General features: G+C 45.3%; 1 protein-coding gene across 4 annotated transcripts in view; it reads right to left on the bottom strand.

Annotated features, from left to right (window-relative positions):
• Window positions 1-19,277, bottom strand: part of DCLRE1C (DNA cross-link repair 1C) — a 74,264-nt gene that overhangs the window by 24,471 nt on the left and 30,516 nt on the right. For 2 of the 4 annotated variants that reach the window (XM_077264644.1, XM_077264645.1), the window contains 7 exons: window positions 14,831-14,886; window positions 13,060-13,161; window positions 12,256-12,328; window positions 8,489-8,629; window positions 7,980-8,081; window positions 6,767-6,903; window positions 2,939-2,993 (listed from right to left, as the gene is read on the bottom strand). In XM_077264644.1, coding sequence (XP_077120759.1) covers window positions 2,939-2,993; window positions 6,767-6,903; window positions 7,980-8,081; window positions 8,489-8,629; window positions 12,256-12,328; window positions 13,060-13,161; window positions 14,831-14,886 — 666 coding nt within the window. Of the gene's footprint in view, window positions 1-2,938; window positions 2,994-6,766; window positions 6,904-7,979; window positions 8,082-8,488; window positions 8,630-12,255; window positions 12,329-13,059; window positions 13,162-14,830; window positions 14,887-15,470; window positions 15,512-19,277 lie in introns of those variants that run through there. The other 2 variants (XM_077264646.1, XM_077264647.1) reach the window with 2 other exon arrangements.

Raw genomic sequence — 19,277 nt, forward strand, 5'->3', positions numbered from 1 at the left:
AACGGTTACGATTTTGTGGTGGACGCAAGACGGACCAGCCGGAGGAATTCCGAAAGGATCGGAATCGAGTTTGGTTACGCTTCTTGTAAGTGCGTTTAAGTTTCAGTTGGGGAAGAGAAGTTCTCTTACCCCCGGTGGCGTTGGATAGCATAGCATCCAACTGTTCACCGAAAAGTCTCCCACTGAGGTAGGGGAGGTGCGTGAGGGACTTCTTTGAGGCTGCGTCCGCTTTCCATTCCCGCAGCCAGAGGATACGCCGAATCGTGATGGCGTTTGATGCTATCCCCGCTTCTTTGCCCAGGCCAGAATGGCCTTGGCGGCCCAAACTGAGGCGAACGCGGGAGCCAGGGATGCCCCTGCTGCCTCGAAAATTGAACGAGCCATGCGTTCTACCTGCCGGTCTGCTGCGTCCCTGAGGGTTGAGCTATCTGGCAGTGAAAGGAGGGTCTGTGCTGCTAGCCTAGAGACTGGGGGGTCCACTTCAAGTGGATCTGTCCATTCCTTGGTGTCCTTCTGTGGGAAGGGGTACCTCGCCTCCAGATATTTGCGATTAGTGAATTTTTTCTCAGGCTGTGAGAGCTGCTTTTTAAGGACCGTCTTAAACTCTGGGTGGTTAGAGAAAACCTTAGGCGGCTTCAGAGGTCCTTCAAAGGAAATCTTATGTTCTGGGGCCTCTGGTGGCGGATCAGAAATGTCCAGCACCCGATGGATGGATGAAATTATGTCTTCAACTAGCGCTGTATTGCTAGGAGGGATTGGGATCAGGGACCCCTCTGTTTCTCTGAGTCAGAGTCGCAGATGCCTTCCGAATCCTTTGTATCACTGAGGCGTCCCCTGCTGAGTGGGCTGGGGCTCCTGCCCTCTCTGGTCGGGGATTGCGGAGATCTGATTGTCTGTCCCTGGAATGGGACGGTCTAGATGACCTGGAGCTACGGTGTCTCTCCCTAGAGGGGGATGACTGTGTGCTATGGGATGACGCAGATGGACTTGATCTATGGGTCCGCTTGCGTCCTGACCTAGACGTGGATGTGCCAGGGTCATCTTGTTCCTGAGTCAAGCTCTCCCTTTGCTGGGTAACGGTCATAGCCGGGGCATGACACTGCAGAGCCTGAAGCAATGTGGAGGTTAGGTTATCTATAGACTGCGTCATAGATTGCGATATCTGAGTAGCCCATTCCGGCGTGGCATTAGACACCGAGGCATTGGCAGGGGCTTCTTGGGGCTCTGACACATTAGTTTGTATACAGTTCTGACAATGCGGGTACCTGCTACTACTGGGGAGAGCGGTCCCGCAGGCTGTGCAGAATGCATAATAGCAGTTCTGCCTGGTTCTCTTGGACCTTGAGCCCGGCATACTGCACAGAGTGCAGAAGTGCTGCCAGCAGAGGACCTTACAGGGGTAGAGAAACCTATAAGGGAGCCTTATAGGTAATATGGATTCACAGCTGAGTAAAAAACCCAGCTGTGATCTTACCCCACCAGTGTGCCCCTAGGTCCAGCGCCAAAGATCCACAGTCCTGTGCCCCCCGGAGACTGGCTGCCTGGTCCTGGTCCTGCAGACCGGGAGATGCAGGGTTAATCTGCAGCCGAAAATGGCTGCTGAGAAAGAGAGGAAAGGAGGAGAAGGGGGCGGAGAGCTGGAAAAAGGCGGCAAGGCTGTGTAAAAACACGCCCTTTCTGTCTCGATCCACCCCCTTTATGACACTGTAGAGTGTCATATTTGTCATCCGGGGGGCGGAGAGGAGGCGGCAGCTTCAGCTAGGCCGAAGCCGGGGCCTAAATTAGATGCCTGAGGCCCAGAAGGGCTCCAGGCCGGCGCGAAAGTCCGGGAGGGGGTCGGATCTGAACCGGACCCCCTCCGGATTTAAAGGCAGGATGGCGGTGGGGCTATAAGCGGAAGGGGGAGCCCAGTAGGGGTCTCCCTGAGGCAGTATAGAGCTGGTGCTGCCGCAGAGACAGGGGCGCAGGGAGCCCTGTGTCTGTATGTGCCATGCCTGCCTGCACCCCCCCCGGCCCCAACAGGAGCCCGCAGCTGGGCTGGGGTCCCTGGATGCAGGCGCAGTGTGCTGGCCCATTGCTGGGAGCTGTAGAATGCTGCCTGTACAGGCCCTACCTGAGGTGTCTCAACCTAATACCCCCAGAGGGGGATAGGGAGGGTGCTGTTGTCACCTTCAGGGGCCTTTATCCTCGCCTCGACCTCAACCCAGAAACCAAAAGGAATTGGGGAAGGAGGGGGGGTCTCGACTTCGAACCAGCACCCGAGGGACTGGGGAAGGAGCAACATGGGGAATAGCCATCTCTACTTCAACTGGGCACCCCATAATAGGGGGCCGAGGAAGGAGCCATGCCGGGAGTCTCACAGGAGACCCTCTTTTCTTCATCTGTAATCCCGTCGGAAAAAACGGAGTAAAAATCTTTTAGGTGTGCCTCCTATGCGACACTAAGCAAAAACTGGAGAAGGCTGATGCCGTCCAGGGGTGTATACTGCACAGGAGGAGCCACAGTTAATCTTTTTCAGATTATGCATAGTGTCGCCTCCTAGTGGACAGCAGCATAACACCCATGGTCCTGTGTCCCCCAATGAGGCGACAGAGTAATATATATATCAACCTGGTCAGCACCCCCTGCTCTATAACATGGCGCGTGCAAATTAGACTGTTTTCATGGTGACAGTAACAATGATGACAAATAAGCCACTTTAAAGGGAGCCTAACATAAGGGTTGTCACCTAGTCGTACAAATTGCGTAACAGCATTGATAAATCCCCCGCCTCTGGCTACCATACTGATGCATTACTAGACTTATTTGCTGTCATAGTAGGAAACATTGGTTAATGAGGGAAGACACAAATAGAGGAACAAAGCCTGACAGGACAAGGGCACATGTAAAACTGGAATGTTTAGGGAAAATGCTAAAAAGAGAAACTTTATCAACATACCTCGCTAAATGATGAATGGAAGGAAAAGCATGCCCGATAGGAGCTGTCTCCTGCTCTAGTAAGGAAAAAAGGACAAGTGATTTACCCGGAGAACAAGAATTTATCAAACTTGATGCGTGACCCCGAATCCTTACATAAGGCAAATATAGCATTGCTTTACTAAATGAGAAAGTGAGAAATACAGATCCAATACGGAGCTGTGCACTTATTCACCACCAGTTTAATATTATGTCCTGATCCCCAGCTCCAAAGCTTATTAGATTCTAGGGTTGCACAGATAATCCTGTACATTGCCATTATGAACAGATCACACACTAAGGCTACGTACACACATTCAGTATTTAGTCAGTATTTTACCTCAGGATCTGTCAGCCAAAACCAGGAGTGGGTTATAAATACAGAAGTGGTGACGTCTTTCTATTATACTTTTCCTCTGATTATTTATAAGCCAAAACCAGGAGTGGAACAATTAGAGGAAAAAGTATAATAGAAACACGTCACCACTTCTGTACATATCACCCACTCCTGGTTTTGGCTTACAAATACTGATGTAAAATACTGACCAAATACTGAACGTGTGAACGTGGTCTTATCATGAGAAACCTAAACGATAAGTTTGGGTTATACTCTCAGCATATCTGTTAAGGAAATGCTCTTGAAATCTATGTATAATGTGTCTGTATACCACCAGCAGATAAATGTGCCCTTTTGCCATACATCTCTATATCTCAACTGTATTCACAATCAAAGTCAATTGAGCGTTTCAATATTAAGGTATAGAAAACAAAGAATATTCGGCCACCAAAGATATTTTCCCGAACTGTGTGTGTACCTATCCCTTAGAGGGTCCAGCCCCAATGAAAACATTATGAAATAGTTTTTAACCCCTTAATGACTGCAGATACACCTTTTCACGGTGACAGTTAAGGGTACTTAAACCACAGCGCCGTTAATTAACAGAGCTGAGGAAAAAAAGTGTATAGTGCCCCCCAGAGTCGGATTTTCTCCAAAGGTGTGATTTGCAAATTAATTTCGCTGTCCTCTGATGTGATCGCACATCAGAGAGAGAAATAGGGTCCTCGATCCCCCCCCAGTACTTCTGTCCGCCTTCTTCTTCTGGGAGAAAATGGCGGGCGCATGTGCAGTGTGCCCGCTGAGATCTGCCAGCCGGCACCTAACAACAATAGGGAGATTTTTCCTATTGGTTCATTTTGGTCACTGTGATAGACCCTATCACAGTGATCAAAATAAAAAAAGAATAGTAAAACAACCCCCCTTTATCACCCCCTTAGTTAGGGAACAATAATAAAATGTAAAAAAAATATTTCCATTTTTCCATTAGGGTTACAGTTGGGCTAAAGTGAGTTGGGCTAAAGTTAGGGTTAGGGTTGGGGCTAAAGTAAGGGTTATGGTTGGGATTAGGGATAGGTTTGTGGTTATGGTTAGGGTTGGGATTAGAGTTATGGTTAGAGATGGGATTAGGGTTAGGGGTGTGTTGGGGTTAAGGTTGGAGTTAGAATTGGGGGGTTTCCACTGTTTAGGTACTTCGGGGGTCTCCAAACGCGACATGGCGCCACCATTGATTCCAACCAATTTTGCGTTCAAAAAGTCAAGTGTAAAAATTTGGGGACGAAAAGATAATTTTTGTGGAAAAAATATTATTTTTTTTTATTTTCACGGCTCTATGTTATAAATTTCTGTGAAGCACTTGGGGGGTTCAAAGTTCTTAAAACACATCTAGATAAGCTCCTTGTGGGGGTCTAGTTTCCAAAATGGGGTCACTTGTTGGGGGTTTCTACTGTTTACATCAAGTGTTGTGCAAAAGGAACATGATGCCCTCAGACCATTCCATCAAAGTCTGCATTTTAAAATCTCACTGCTTCCCTTCAGAGCCCGGAACAGTCGTTCCCCCCACATATGGGGTATCAGTGTACTCAGGACAAACTGGACAACAACTTTTGGGGTCAAATTTCTCCTGTTACCCTTGTGAAAATTGGGGGCTAAAAAAAATCATTTTTGAGGGAAAAAAATGATTTTTTAATTTTTACAGCTCTACGTTATAAACTTCTGTGAATCACTTGGGAGTTCAAAGTGCTCACCACACATCTAGATAAGTTTCTTAAGGGGTCGAGTTTCAAAAATGGTATAACTTGTGGGGGTTTCCACTGTTTAGGCACATCAGGGGCTCTAAAACGCAACATGGCATCCAATCTCAATTCCAGTCAATTCCGTATTGAAAAAAAATCAAACGGCGCTCCTTCCCTTCCGAGCTCTGCCATGCGCCCAAACAGTGTTAATGTTATTTATTAAGTATTTTGTGTGACATATCTCTCTGATTTAAGGGCATAAAAGTTTGAAAATTGCAAAATTTTAAAAATGTTCACCATATTTCCGTTTTTTTCATAAATAAACGCAAGTAATATTGAAGAAATTTTACCACTATCCTGAAGTACAATATGTCATGAAAAAACAAACAATCTCAGAATCAGCGGGACCTGATAAAGCGTTCCAGAGTTAACCTCATAAAATGACAGTGGTCAGAATTTGTAAAAATTGGCCTGGTCATTAAGCTGCAAATTGGCTCGGTCACTAAGGGGTTAAATAACTCAATTCGACATATTCATTTGCTCTCACCGTTGTTGATCCAGTGTAGGCCGCTCCGGCTGTCTGTGCCAGTACAATGATGTTACATTCATTTGGTCCCTTGATCACTGAGGCCAGTGATTGGTTGATCAGACTAAATTTCAATGTTGTCCCATTAATGTCATCTGACCACTGCAGCCAGTCACAGGCCTCAGCAGTCAGGGGATTGCAGACTGGGAGATATCATGACTTCCATTACAGTCACTGACCACAGGAGTGGCCAGAGCTGGATTCATGGGAATGACAGCAGGTGAGTATATCTCATTTTATACGTTTGAACACATCCACTCATCTGTAAAGTTTGCTGGGACCTGAGAACCCCTATAAAGAAGACCTTTAACTAGTTATTGCTCGTTAAACTGGCCACATAATGGAATAGTGGCAGCAAAGCTAAATGAAATATCTTTTTTCATTTCTCATATCCATTCTGGAGATATTCACTTGTAAAGTTTAGTTTATAATTTATGTTCTAGTTGAACTGGGCGTTACCAGAGATTTGTCTCTGGGGGCATGTACTTTTTCTCCTGCAATAGATTGACCAATCAAAGCAGGTAGCAAACACAGTGGGGTAGGGGGGGAAAAGCCCCCAGAATTACTTAAAACAAGCTTTGTCTGTGTGAGATATGTAATGAAAGACAGTCTGCTTTCCTCTTTATGTACTTTGCAGATCCTCCCAGGGATCATAGCCAGAGGCCAGACTAATCTGGCCGTTGCCCTTAGCCATATCTCTCTAGCGCTGCTCCAGGTGATTGACAGGTCTTTCCTTATATAAATGCTTGGGAGAGAACTATCAGGCACCTGCAGTGTCACTGGAAAGAGCCATCCAGGGGCGGAGAAGGACTAATCTGCTCACCAGCTTTGGTCTTTAATGTGTAGCATCTCTGAAACGCCAGAGCGTTTCAGTATATATTATACCGGGGCTGCAATCATAGAGCCAGGCTGCGTTTCATGCTACCTACGGTCTGGCCAGCATGAATTGCCAAACATTTCCTTAAACTGATCTAAAATTTGTTATTCTGAAAATGAGCAAAAAGAAGAAAAGATCTGTAGATTCCTTGGCTGCTTCCTTTTTCATTCCTAAAAGGCTCAACCAACCATCCAATCTTCTGGTGCTAGTATATGGACTCTCTCAAATAATATCAGGTAAAAAATAATAAAACTACAAAAAAATGCAATAGCACTGACCTCACAATGACATTGGTTTTCCTGGACCTCTCACCAAACCACATAGTTGATGGTTTAATACTGATGATGCGCAAAGGGACCCCATCAGAGAAAAACATTCCACAAGGTAGTCGGTTACCCCTCAGAAATTCTTCATTCTTCCAAATAAACAAAAATTAGTATATATGATGGAACCCCTCACACGCCCCTCCAAAAAACAAACCTCTTTAATGAATTATTATGTTGGTCATATAAAAAACAGCTGTTCACCAAGTTATAAGATTTCTTATGCTTAAAAAGTGCGGGTAAGCATATAGAAATTTGGGAGTAGAAAAATGATTATTAATAACGTGAAATTGACAGGTGGCTTAGCTATAGGTGGTGAAGATGAGACAGTCGTACCAATGCTAAGGAGACACAAAATTCCACACACAACAGGTATAATGTAAAATTAGGAGGAGACAGTGCAGTCATATTTCTGGCATTTGCAGCATGTACTTCACACCACCCACTGTAAATATATATCTACATTTGCTCGTATATTACATTCATTAGTCTGCTGCTGATTGTGCCCTCCATAGAAGCCCCAAGAGCAGTATGTACACATACACTTTACAAAAATAAGTTTTTAACCGCTACATAGGCCATTCTCACACATTAAACCAAAGTATGGACCAACTAGGGGTTTAACCACTGATCGTGAATACTGGATGTCTGAAACTAGGCTTCTAATGGGCTGATGGTGAAGATCTCACCTTTTTGGTTGACTTTTGATGGCACTTTTCATTGGAGTAACATGGACCAAATTCATTGAAAGACATGCACCTCTAATTAATTTGGCACATATCTCAACTACCGCATGCCACCACCAGAAACATATACCAATCAGGGGCTGGCATACAATCCAGTTGTAATATACGCCTCTTTTGGGGTGTAAGTTATGATGAATTTGTTAGTTGACCACAGATGAACCAGGGGTCTTTATATTTTTACCCCGGGCCTGCCCCTTTCCCGAGTTGGCATCCCTCACCAAGGGGGGAACTTGGCCAAATAGATCCACTATGCTTTTCCAGAAAGTGGTGTACACTAATGTAGAAGTCCCCTCAGCTCATGGATTGCATAGATTTGATTGTGGTGCACACAGCCAAAGATAAGCTGCATTTAAAAAAAAGGAAAAACTTCTAACTGGTAACAATTATTACAATCAGTTTCAAAACCACAGCAATGCATTTACCACAGGGTGTCGACACGCATGTATCTGCGTCCGCCTGTCTGTCGTCACGTGGCAGAGAATCTCAGGCATATTCCGGAACATATCTAGCTTATTCACATGAACCTGGAAACAAAGAGTTAATGCACATGTGTGGATCTGATAAAATGTACAAAATACATCGTCAAGTACATTCAAAGGTTTTCCATCCCACCATCGTGACCGCTAAAAATCCCAACAGCAAATGCACAAGATTGTAATGGGCAACTGTATACAGGTATTATGTTCGGCTGTGTATTTTCTCATTAGCCATAGCGGAACACTACCTGATAAAGCTCCGATTGGCGATGTACTATTCCTATGGTACAAGACTGACCTGGTCTCAGCATGGAATGCAAAACAAAGTGGTCACTATCGAATACATCTATATCTAATACAATACGTGCGAGAAGGTGCAGGAACTGAGCAGACAAGACATGGAGCCCAGGCATAAATCAATGGCGAGAGGGTCACTTACAATGCATTCACCTTACCTTTGCTCCAAATTCCTCACTCAGGTTTGTGAATAGATATTCATATCCATAAGCTGCTTTGCAGTTAAGCCAGACAACATGGTAAGGACTCAGTGTTATCCAGCTGCGCACCAATTCCAAAATCCCAATCAAGCATTCTTCCTAAAGTAAACCAAAAAAAGAAAAATCAAACACTGTCCAGTGCTTCATAGTGATGTGACATCACATAAACGGTGAGCAATTATACAGAAGATTTGTTTTGGACTTAACAAGTTCAAAAAATTTTTTTTTAACAGGATATTTCCACTGACCAGATGTAAGGCTATAGATAAAAATATTAGGTCAAAATACAATCAATAATCAAATCCACGTAGCTAATGAGCGGCACTGCTCATTATTACTGGTTACGTCACCATCACACCAGTAAATGTAGTGAGCAGGGTTGTGGAGTCGGTAAGCCAAACCTCCGACTCCTCAAATTCCCTGACTACACAGCACTGGTCACTACTGAGCATGTACGTAAAGTGCAGCACAGATTAATCTCAGGTAAAAGCCGAGATCCTTAGATCATGAATAGAACAGACATTTATAGGACATTTCAGAACTTTCCAGAATTCTTATGAAAACATATACAGCACTCTACTACTGTGCCCAATGTATTATAGATTTAAGGAGTCGGTCCATTTTATTCTGACTCCGTGACTGACTCCACAGCCCTGGTAGGGAGGACCACTATTGCAGATCTGCCTTTCCCTGTGCAACTACAGCTTTTCCGGTGTTGCTGCACAGAGTGAGCACGAGCAGCGTACACCACACACCGTCTGCTTACAGAATCTCTGGCTATCAGCAGATGCAGCAAGTAACAGTCATAGCCGAGCGTGCAGTGAAGAAAAATATTCTTGGACGTTCAAGGGGGACTTCTCTAAAATTGTGTATTTAAAAGTACAGATGGGCGGACACCTGGATGTTCGGGTTCGGCCGAACAGTTACAAAAAGTTCGGGTTCAGGTACCAGAACAGTACCCAGACCCAATTCACTTGAATGGGGGGCCCGAACATCCAGTGTTTGCCACGCTGTCATGCACATGACAGCGACAAACCCGAACAGTAACATGGACTTCCTGGTGAGGTCCGTGTTCGATGTTCGTGCCCAAACAGTAGGTATTGGTACGGACGCTGATCTTAACTGTTTGAGTTCACCCATCTCTATTTACAAGTAGAAAAGAAAAAAATCTTAAATGCAAACTTTCACTACTGTGAATGTACACTGCCACTAATGTCACAGAGCAAGGCACAAACCCCAGCAGAACACAAAGCCAGACAGGGTGATTCGGAAGGATGAGAGGGCCCCACTAAATCAATGTACAATGAATCAAGGAGCGAAAAATATTAGAATATAGTGTATTGCAAACGTATGTAGGTAAAGAGTTTTCTATAAAAAAAAAAAAAAAACCACTACTTTTGGGATAATCCATTACCTTTGCTTATTTCAAAATAATTTGGTGGAAATACACAGGTAAGAGAGAAATTTACTTTATGGGAAGTGGGCATGTGAATAAACGCTATTCGTCTCCAGATAGGGGTTACCCTGCTGGTTAATAGCATTCTGAAGCCATACAGCCACCTTACTAAAAGCCCTACTGCTGGGAAGAAATTAACGTTATTCCTCCAAGTAGCCTCCGGCTTTCAGTCATAGACACACAGCCGGTGTGGCTTCAGTCTCCTCTTCCAGCATGTTCCAGCACTGACCGATAGCCGGCTGGACGTTGCACGAGTGCTGAGCCTGCTATCAGTCAGTGAATGGAGGTGGTTAGTCACTCTTCACTATGTACTGAGCGGAGACTAAAGCCGTGCTTCTGACTGAAAGCTGGAGGCTGCTGGGATGAATCAAGTTCATACCTTCCTGGTAGCTGGGCGTTCAGTGTAGCGTTCACACCACTTCAGAATGCCATTAACCTACAGATTAATAGAGTTTTTGACATAATAGGTTCCCTTTATAAGCATAAAAAGAGAAACCCCACCCCCCATTAATCAAGTCCCACAACTCTCTAATATTTTTTCTTTTAAAGGGACTGCCAGCACAGAATGACTGTTCAAACCAACTACAAGTCCTTCACGGCGGGGCCAATCATTTATATGCCATACACTTTCCCACCTACTTGGTTTCCATCTATTTCCATCCTATCTTCTGTGGCTCTATGAAGCCAGAGCTGTCAATCAGAGAAGGGCAGAGATATATGGAAACCAAGCAGGTGGGAAGGTGTATGGTGTATATAATTGTTCGGCCCCGCTGTGAAGCACAGAGCGCCTGTACCTGGTTTGAACATTTGTGATGCCCCAGGGTCCTGGCTGTCACAGTGGCATTGCTTTCCTCACGGGGAGAGTGATGTCACGCTTGGAAGCGAAGGAAGATCTCTTTCACCAGGTAAACACAAGCATACAACATGTTCACACTCCAGGCCAGAAGGGGGAGCTCTGAACCAGGTTTTCAGGGGAACTCCCCTAGATATAAATATTCTGGTCCGGAGGGAAAAGTAGTGGAGTTCCTGTCAGAGAGACAGAGAGGAAGGAAAGCAGCAAGATGTGCTAGAGAGATTGCCAGAAGGGAGCTTGTCGAGGAACTTCAGCTAGCCAGAGCTGGTACGAGAGGAGTAAAGCTGAGCAGACATGGGAGTCTGCAGCTCCTGGCAGACAGTGAAGAAAGATAAAGGACTGAGGGGCCGTGCAGCCAAGAAGGCGCTGCAGCTCCTGAAGGATAGAGACAACACAGAAAGACGAACAGATTTGTAGTGAGGGTGCAGGAGAGCGAAGTACAGGCGAGTGACAACTGAGGAGGACAGCTGCGATTGGGCTACCTCCCTGCAGAGAGCAGACACCGGTAGTATGGGACTAAAACACCACCGTGCTAGTAGGAAGGCTTCTAACTCCACCTGGTAAAGGGGACTCTAAACTCGCTTCCAAGCCGGCCGGACCCTGCCTGTACCTGTGATCTGGTGCCCTGGACTTTGGCTGCCTGAAGTCTTCAGTAAACCAGGTAAAGAGACTGCAAACCTGTGTCCTCCGTTCTTTACTGCACCACTCACCATCTTCACCTATACACCGGGAGCCCTGGGGATATACTTCACCTGTGGGAAGTTATACCATCTAGCTGTCATAACATCACCCCAGAGGACCCCTTTAAGCAGCGTTGGTTACTACTGACTGAATACCACAGGTGGCATCACAAACACAAACTTTATTCATAAAACCCCTTAAAGACTTTTCCTTTAATTGGGCGCCCAGGGCCACGGACCGGGTCTCAGCCACTGTGACATCCCCTTTAAGTACCGGACCCGGTAGTGAGTACCCCACGGCCCTGGCAGGCGACTCACATTCATTCTCTCAAGAATTTGCTCAAAGTTTATATCCCACATTTTGGCCATAACACAAATATTTTATACAGTCCAATACACTGTAGCAAACTAATGTGGACAGGAGAAAAAGAAAAACCTGCGCAGCTGTGAGATGTACTAGATCTGCACGGCTTTTCAAACCTTGAATGAAAACAAGAGTTTCTAATTACTGACAAGAAGCAGAGAATTTGAAAATAGAACATCACTGAAGCACCGAAGAATAGAACGCTATGGAATTTTTATTGTTCATTGATTAAGTTTTATTTATATAAATTCAGAAACACATTTGGCAGTCACAGTACGCGGCCACTTGTTTTTATCTGGCAAACCCAAGGATTCCAAGCCTAAACTGCTAAGGCAAAACAAAACTGCAGGACCCAAAGTAACAACGACTTACCCTACTGGGAATCTGGAAAAATTTAGGGTCACAGAATGTTGTGTCTAAATAAACGCTTTCAATGTCTTTCACTCTGAAAGGAAAAGGCAAATAGGAGTATAGAAGCAGAACACCAGGCCAGGCCCGTCTTTGGTGGGAATACACGTGTACAGACACATCCTCTTACAGCAGGCTCACAGTAAAACATTATTACCGTATTTGTTATTACTTATTTTTAAAGCAACTTTAAAATATATTCACAATATATAGAATATTTATAGAACGGTCACTTCTGGCTAAACCATGGCTGCCCTGGCACACTTGTAAGGATAACTCACCAGGCCTTATTCCACTGTCCCTGTATTCAGTAGTTATCTGTGCTGTATGAGACCTGTCACAGATGAAGCGTTCTGCAGATGTATGACGGTAAGAGAGCGCTGCACTCAGATGTTCCCACTACAGCATCAATTAACAACTTTAATCACATAATAAAACTAAAACTCCTAATTAAATTAAGTGGATCACCTACTGAAAAATACAATCAAACAGCAAGTAATCCCAAGCGACAGTTGCCAACAAATATTATAATTATATGCTGGTGGTTAGGTTACATTGTCGTATAGTACATGTTAAACAAGAACGTACATGTGCAGGACGACGACACATTGTAGGAGACCAGCCATACCTCTAAACTGTACAAAGGAGGCCATGCTTAGAGAAGCAGATCGACTATAGCGGTGTACATCCAGGAACGTATGCACAACTGGGTGAGCCTTACCACACAAGGGATTGCATATGACCAGACTATATATATATGTTACATACCTGCTTCCTGAATGCAAAAGCTCCATACGTGCCACTTCTCCTTTTGCTAGTCTGAAGTCCCCAGTATAGAGAACAGTGCCATTTTGTCCTTGGAACAAAAACCTAAAGAAAAAAAACATGCAACAAAATAAATATTGAACACCTGTGGAGAGACCTTAAAATTGCTGTTGGGAGAAGGCACCCTACAAATATGAGAGACCTGGGGCAGTTTGCAAAAGAAGAGTGGTCCAAAATTCCAGATGAGAGATGAAAGAAGCTTGTTGATGGTTATAGGAAGTGCTTTATTGCAGTTATTTATTCCAAAGGTGTGCAACCAAAGATTAAGGTGAGGGTGCCAACAATTTTTGTCTGGCCCATTTTTGATGTTTTGTGTGAAATTATGTCCAGTTTGCCTTTTTTTTTCCCTCAGTTCTTTGTGTTGTTCCAATACACAGAAATGAAATAAACATGTTTATAACATGTGTAATTGCAAAAATTCTCTGGGAGAAATACTCATTTTTTGAAACAATTACAAGGGTGCCAACACGTTTGACCATGACTAAGTATTACCCTCATTTCACCATCCTGATGCATGACCAGCTCTATCCTCACCCATCCCTTGTAGATTGTGAGCCTTCGCGGGCAGGGTCCTCTCTCCTCCTGTACCAGTCGGGACTTGTATCATTTAAGATTATTGTCCTTGTTTTTATTATGTATACCCCTCCTCACATTTAAAGCGCCATGGAATAAATGGCGTAATAATAATGATAATAATAAATAATAATAAAGCAGACACTAAGGCATGTGCAGGCCTGGCCACGGATAGCGCCTCAGTGCAGCGTCTAGCAGGCAGGCATTCCGGACAGCGATTGCTTGCTGTCACAATCTTTCACATGTCAGTTTACAGTGTAGCCTACAAATAATAACTGATCTTCCAGAATTACCCACACGCCTTTCTCCAGGTTTCTGAGTTTTCACCGTGTCACTAATATATTGTGCAGACCTTAGATACAACACCTGCAACTGCAGCCGTTTATTGTGGCTCTATGAGGACGTTTCCCTTGCTGAAAAGTAGCTAGTTCCTCCTCATTGGGGCCTCTTCCTGCTTTTACCGCCAACCCAACTGACAGAGGGTAGAAAGCTGCACTCTCACCACCAGACTGTCATACAACCCAGGCAGATTATAGATAGATAGAATTTTCTAGGTGCCAGAACTTTTTACATTTTTCAGTGAAAGTAGCTGTATTAGGACTTTTTGGGGGGAGAGGAGTCTTATGCCACCATTTTGTCATTGTTTTTAGGAGCTTATGTGATTCTAGTTTTCCACAATATATTGTTTTCAATTATATTTTTGAAGCACCTTATTGCGATTTTATATACAATTAACAGAGTTTTAAGAAACCTGATAGGGCCCAATAAGCTTACACACAAGAAAGATCTGTGGCCTTTTTTTTAGGCTCCCTGCTGCCATGATAACCCATGATCACTTAGCCGATTGGGTGACAGAGCTTCCAACCTCTGTCTAACCATTTAGATATCATGACCACTATTGACTGTAGCACCTAGATGGTTAAACAGGATTAACATTATATCCAAGCCTCGCTATTCCCGCAGCCTCCATGCCTATTCCCATGCAATCTCTGTATTATATACATTATCAGAAATGATGTGCTGACTGCCTGTCGATCAGCTGTAATGTTTCTAACACACGTTGGAACATAAAGCAATGCTTTCATTGTCAATGTGGTCTACACACATGAAACAAAGTAGTAAGAATTATGGTGTATATTACATTACTGAACCTGGACAATGGCCCGCTGGCAAGAGTGTGATCAGAACATCTTCTTTCTGGAAAAGGAACATATAATATATAATGTATACACACACAGTTAAAGCCTTGGCATCCATGTAACAGTGAAGCTTACTGCCTTCATATACACAGTGCTAATCCTTGTATCTAGCCTAGAAAATCTCATGCACTCGGTAGCAATGAACATTTTACTCCAAGGCACATACACTTTTTACACAAATGCACAGACAACGCTCTAGAGCAGGGGTGGGCAATTCATTTTCCCAGAGGGCCACATGAGAGACGGTAACACTGTTGTGGAGGGCCAAACTGTGAAGGAAATATAATAATATATATATATATATATATATATATATATATATATCAGTAAAATAACTAGCTAAAGGTACCGTCACACTAAGCGACGCTGCAGCGATAGCGACAGCAATGCCGATCGCTGCAGCGTCGCTGTGTGGTCGCTGGAGAGCTGTCACACAGACCGCTCTCCAGCGACCAGCGATGCCGAGGTCCCCGGGTAACCAGGGTAAACATCGGGTTGCTAAGCGCAGGGCCGCGCTTAGTAACCCGATGTTTACCCTGGTTACCAGCGTAAAAGTTAAAAAAACAAACAGTACATGCTCACCAGCGCGTCCCCCAGCCTCTGCATCCTGACGCTGACTGAGCTCCGGCCCTAACAGCAGAGCGGTGACGTCACCGCTGTTGCTTTCACTTTCAGTTTAGGGCCGGCGCTTTAGTGTCAGGAAGCAGAGGCTGGGGGACGCGCAGGTGAGTATGTACTGTTTGTTTTTTTAACTTTTACGCTGGTAACCAGGGTAAACATCGGGTTACTAAGCGCGGCCCTGCGCTTAGTAACCCGATGTTTACCCTGGTTACCAGTGTAAAATATCGCTGGTATCGTCGCTTTTGCTGTCAAACACGGCGATACACGGCGACCTAGCAACCAAATAATGTGCAGACCTTCTAGCAGCGACCAGCAATTTCACAGCGGGATCCAGATCGCTGCTGCGTGTCAAATACAGCGATATCGCCATCCAGGTCGCTGCAACGTCACGGATTGCTGGCGATATCGCCTAGTGTGACGGTACCTTAAGCCTGATCCACACGACTGTTTCTACACAACAGGACATTAAATCTGTCTACTCTTATCGCAGGAACTCCAATCCACAAAGGGGGGGGGGGGGGGGGGGTGTCCTCCAGGGAGAATACTGAGAGATGTCAAACATAGCACCTTGGCTCCTGGACCCTTAGCATCAAAAAAACCTAGCAGATGGTTTGCAACATGACAGAATATTCCCTATTGACTGTATAGAGAAGAGTGGGGGAGATGCAGGATCTATAAAATGCAAGGCCACAACTTAGACCAACGTCCAGTCACAAACAGCAACTTTTAAATGTGCCAATCTGGGTCATCCTGGAAATATGAGCCTATGGTCAGGACTATAAAAGTCTCAGTGGCACAAAAGAAAGTTGTTCACATGTGGTCGCTGCCTATACTGCTGGTGTGATCCATAATTCATTTTCTCCTGCCCATGAGGAAACAGAAGAATGATAGGTATTTCTGTGATTTCTCTATTTTTATTTTAGAACTGGTTTCCATATTGGTTTTGTTTTATTTTTATCTTTATATATCTGTTATTATAAGCACTATTTTTATATTAAAGCTTAAAATCTCTATATATCTATGTAAAACTCAAAATCTGTAGCAGCCCGCTCTATACAAATCCACAGTTCTCGCCCCATTTAGGTGAAATTTGGCACGCCCCCTCTCCACCCACAGGAGCAGAATACTGCGCACGTTACATCTCGCTAACATCCCCGAAGTTAGGCCCTATACATATAATGGAGAAATGTGAATGTGAAAGTAAAAGTGCTGAAGGGAAAACAGTTGTGACTGACAGGGACAGATTATAGCGATGGCGCCAAAGAGTCGCTGCTAAAGGGGCTGCACCAACACACACAACCCACAAACATTTCACAAACACCACACAGACAGCACACATACACCAACCCACAAGCACAACACCACACAAATGCCACAACACACCACACAAACACCACCCCACACATACCACAACACCACCCCATAAATACCACACACCAGCGCACGCAAGGACCACACACGCATGCAAACACACTCAGATAGATGCACCCTATGCACACGGACGAACATTACTAAGCAGCAATACTGGTCAGGCGAAAAATGCCTCTTGGTAAGATTGTCATTATTGCTTACTATACAGGGAGCTTTCATTATACTAACGCTGCTGAGGTAAAGTGAAAGCTGAACTCTGATTGGTTGCTATGGGCAACTAGACAAGTCTGCCTGTGAGGCAGTTTTCCTTACTGAGATGTGAGCTCCTTCAGGTGATACTGAAAATGTTACTTTAGCTTCCATAACCAACAATTTAACATGTTTTCCGTGAGCGAAGCCGCGGGTATTCTACTAGTCTTTAATAAGTTTTATCCTAGTATGCTGTAAAAATTCCATAGCCTTTCAGGGAATGTGAGACCTTTTGATAGTCTGACAGTAACATATAGCTCTGGCAAAAAGAGGGATTTTTGGTTCTTACCGTAAAATCTCTTTCTTGGAGCCTTCATTGGGGGACACAGGTATCCATGGGTGTATGCTGCTGTCACTAGGAGGCTGACACTATGCAAATAAAGAAGTAGTAACTCCTCCCCGGAAGTATACACCCTCCGACAGGCACCAGGCAACTCAGTTGGTGCAAAAGCAGTAGTAGGAACAGGTAATATAAAACTCAACCTATGTACCAACCCACAACAACGGCCCGTTGGCCAACACGGTACAACTTCAAGGGAGGGTGCTATGTCCCCCAATGAAGGCTCCAAGAAAGATTTTACGGTAAGAACCAAAAATCTCTTTTTCTTTCTCGCTTCATTGGGGGACACAGGTAACCATGGGACGTCCAAAGGCAGTCCCTAGGGCGGGATATTCTGCAGAAAAAGAGGAGTTAGGTCGGCCGGTGAGAAACCGCCGCCTGCAGTATCCTCCTACCCAGGCTCGCGTCCGCAGAAGCCTGAGTATGCACCTTGTAGAATTTGACAAAGGTGTGAATGGATGACCACGTTGTGGCCTTGCAAACCTGCGAGGCCGAAGCTTGGTGAAAAACTGCCCAGGAAGCTCCCACAGCTCGGGTAGAGTGAGCCTTGACCCCCGAAAGGAGGCCGTTTGTCTTGGACACGGTATGCCTCCAGAACCGCCGAATGGATCCAACGAGCAATTGTGGACTTGGAGGCGGGGAGCCCCTTTCGCCGCCCTTCCGAGACGATGAACAGAGGATCAGCCTGACGAAAAAAGGCAGTTCTGGTGAGATAAATCCTGATAGCCCTGACCACATCCAACTTGTGAAGAGATTTCTCCAAGGGGTAAACCGGGAAAGGGCACAAGGAAGGGAGGACAATGTCCTCATTGATGTGAAAAGCCGAAACTACCTTTGGTAGAAAAGAAGGAACCAGACGAAGAACCACTTTGTCCTGATGCAGGACTAGAAAGGGAGAACGACAGGATTAACGCCGCCAGCTCCGACACTCCTCTAATGGAGGTGATGGCGACCAAAAAGGCTACCTTCCAGGATAGAAGCGAGAAGGAAATGTCCTGAAGCGGTTCAAAGGGCGCACGCTGGAGGGCGTCTAACACGAGGTTGAGATCCCAAGGCTCAACAGGAGGACGATAAGGGGGAGCTATATGAGCAACCCCCTGGATGAAGGTCCTCACCTGAGGCAGGGAGGCCAGGTCTCTTTGAAAAAGAATGGACAGAGCGGAAATCTGACCCTTCAAGGTGCTAAGGGAAAGACCCGAATCTAGACCCGCTTGCAGGAAACGGAGAAGGGATGGAAGGGAAAAGGTCATAGGAAACAGATTGTTGTCCTGACACCACCGGAAAAAGGCCTTCCAACATCTGTAGTAAATACGCGAGGAAGCCGGTTTTCTTGCTCTTATCATAGTCTGGATGACGCTATGAGAAAAACCTGCGTCCTTCAGGACCGCGGCCTCAACGGCCATACCGTTAAATTCAGAGACCGAGGATTCGGGTGGAAGAGGGGCCCCTGCGAAAGACGGTCCGGACGATCCGGAAGCCTCCACGGAACGTCCGATAGCATGTTCACCAGTTCCGCATACCAGGCCCTGCGAGGCCAATCTGGAGCTAACAGAGTACGGGGACCCCTTCTGTCTTGATCTTTTTTTATGACCCTTGGGATCAAGGGGAGGGGTGGGAACAGATAGGGCATCTGGAACTGGGTCCACGAGATCACGAGAGCGTCGCATCCGACGGCCATCGGATCCCGAGATCTGGAGACGTATAGGGGAACCTTGTGGTTTGCCCGGAAGGCCATCAAGTCGACGTCTGGGACACCCCACCGCTGGCAAATCTGTCTGAAGATTGCGGGAAGAAGAGACCACTCGCCC

This window comes from Ranitomeya variabilis, chromosome 5 (assembly GCF_051348905.1).
Source record: "Ranitomeya variabilis isolate aRanVar5 chromosome 5, aRanVar5.hap1, whole genome shotgun sequence".
Lineage (NCBI taxonomy): Eukaryota > Metazoa > Chordata > Amphibia > Anura > Dendrobatidae > Ranitomeya > Ranitomeya variabilis.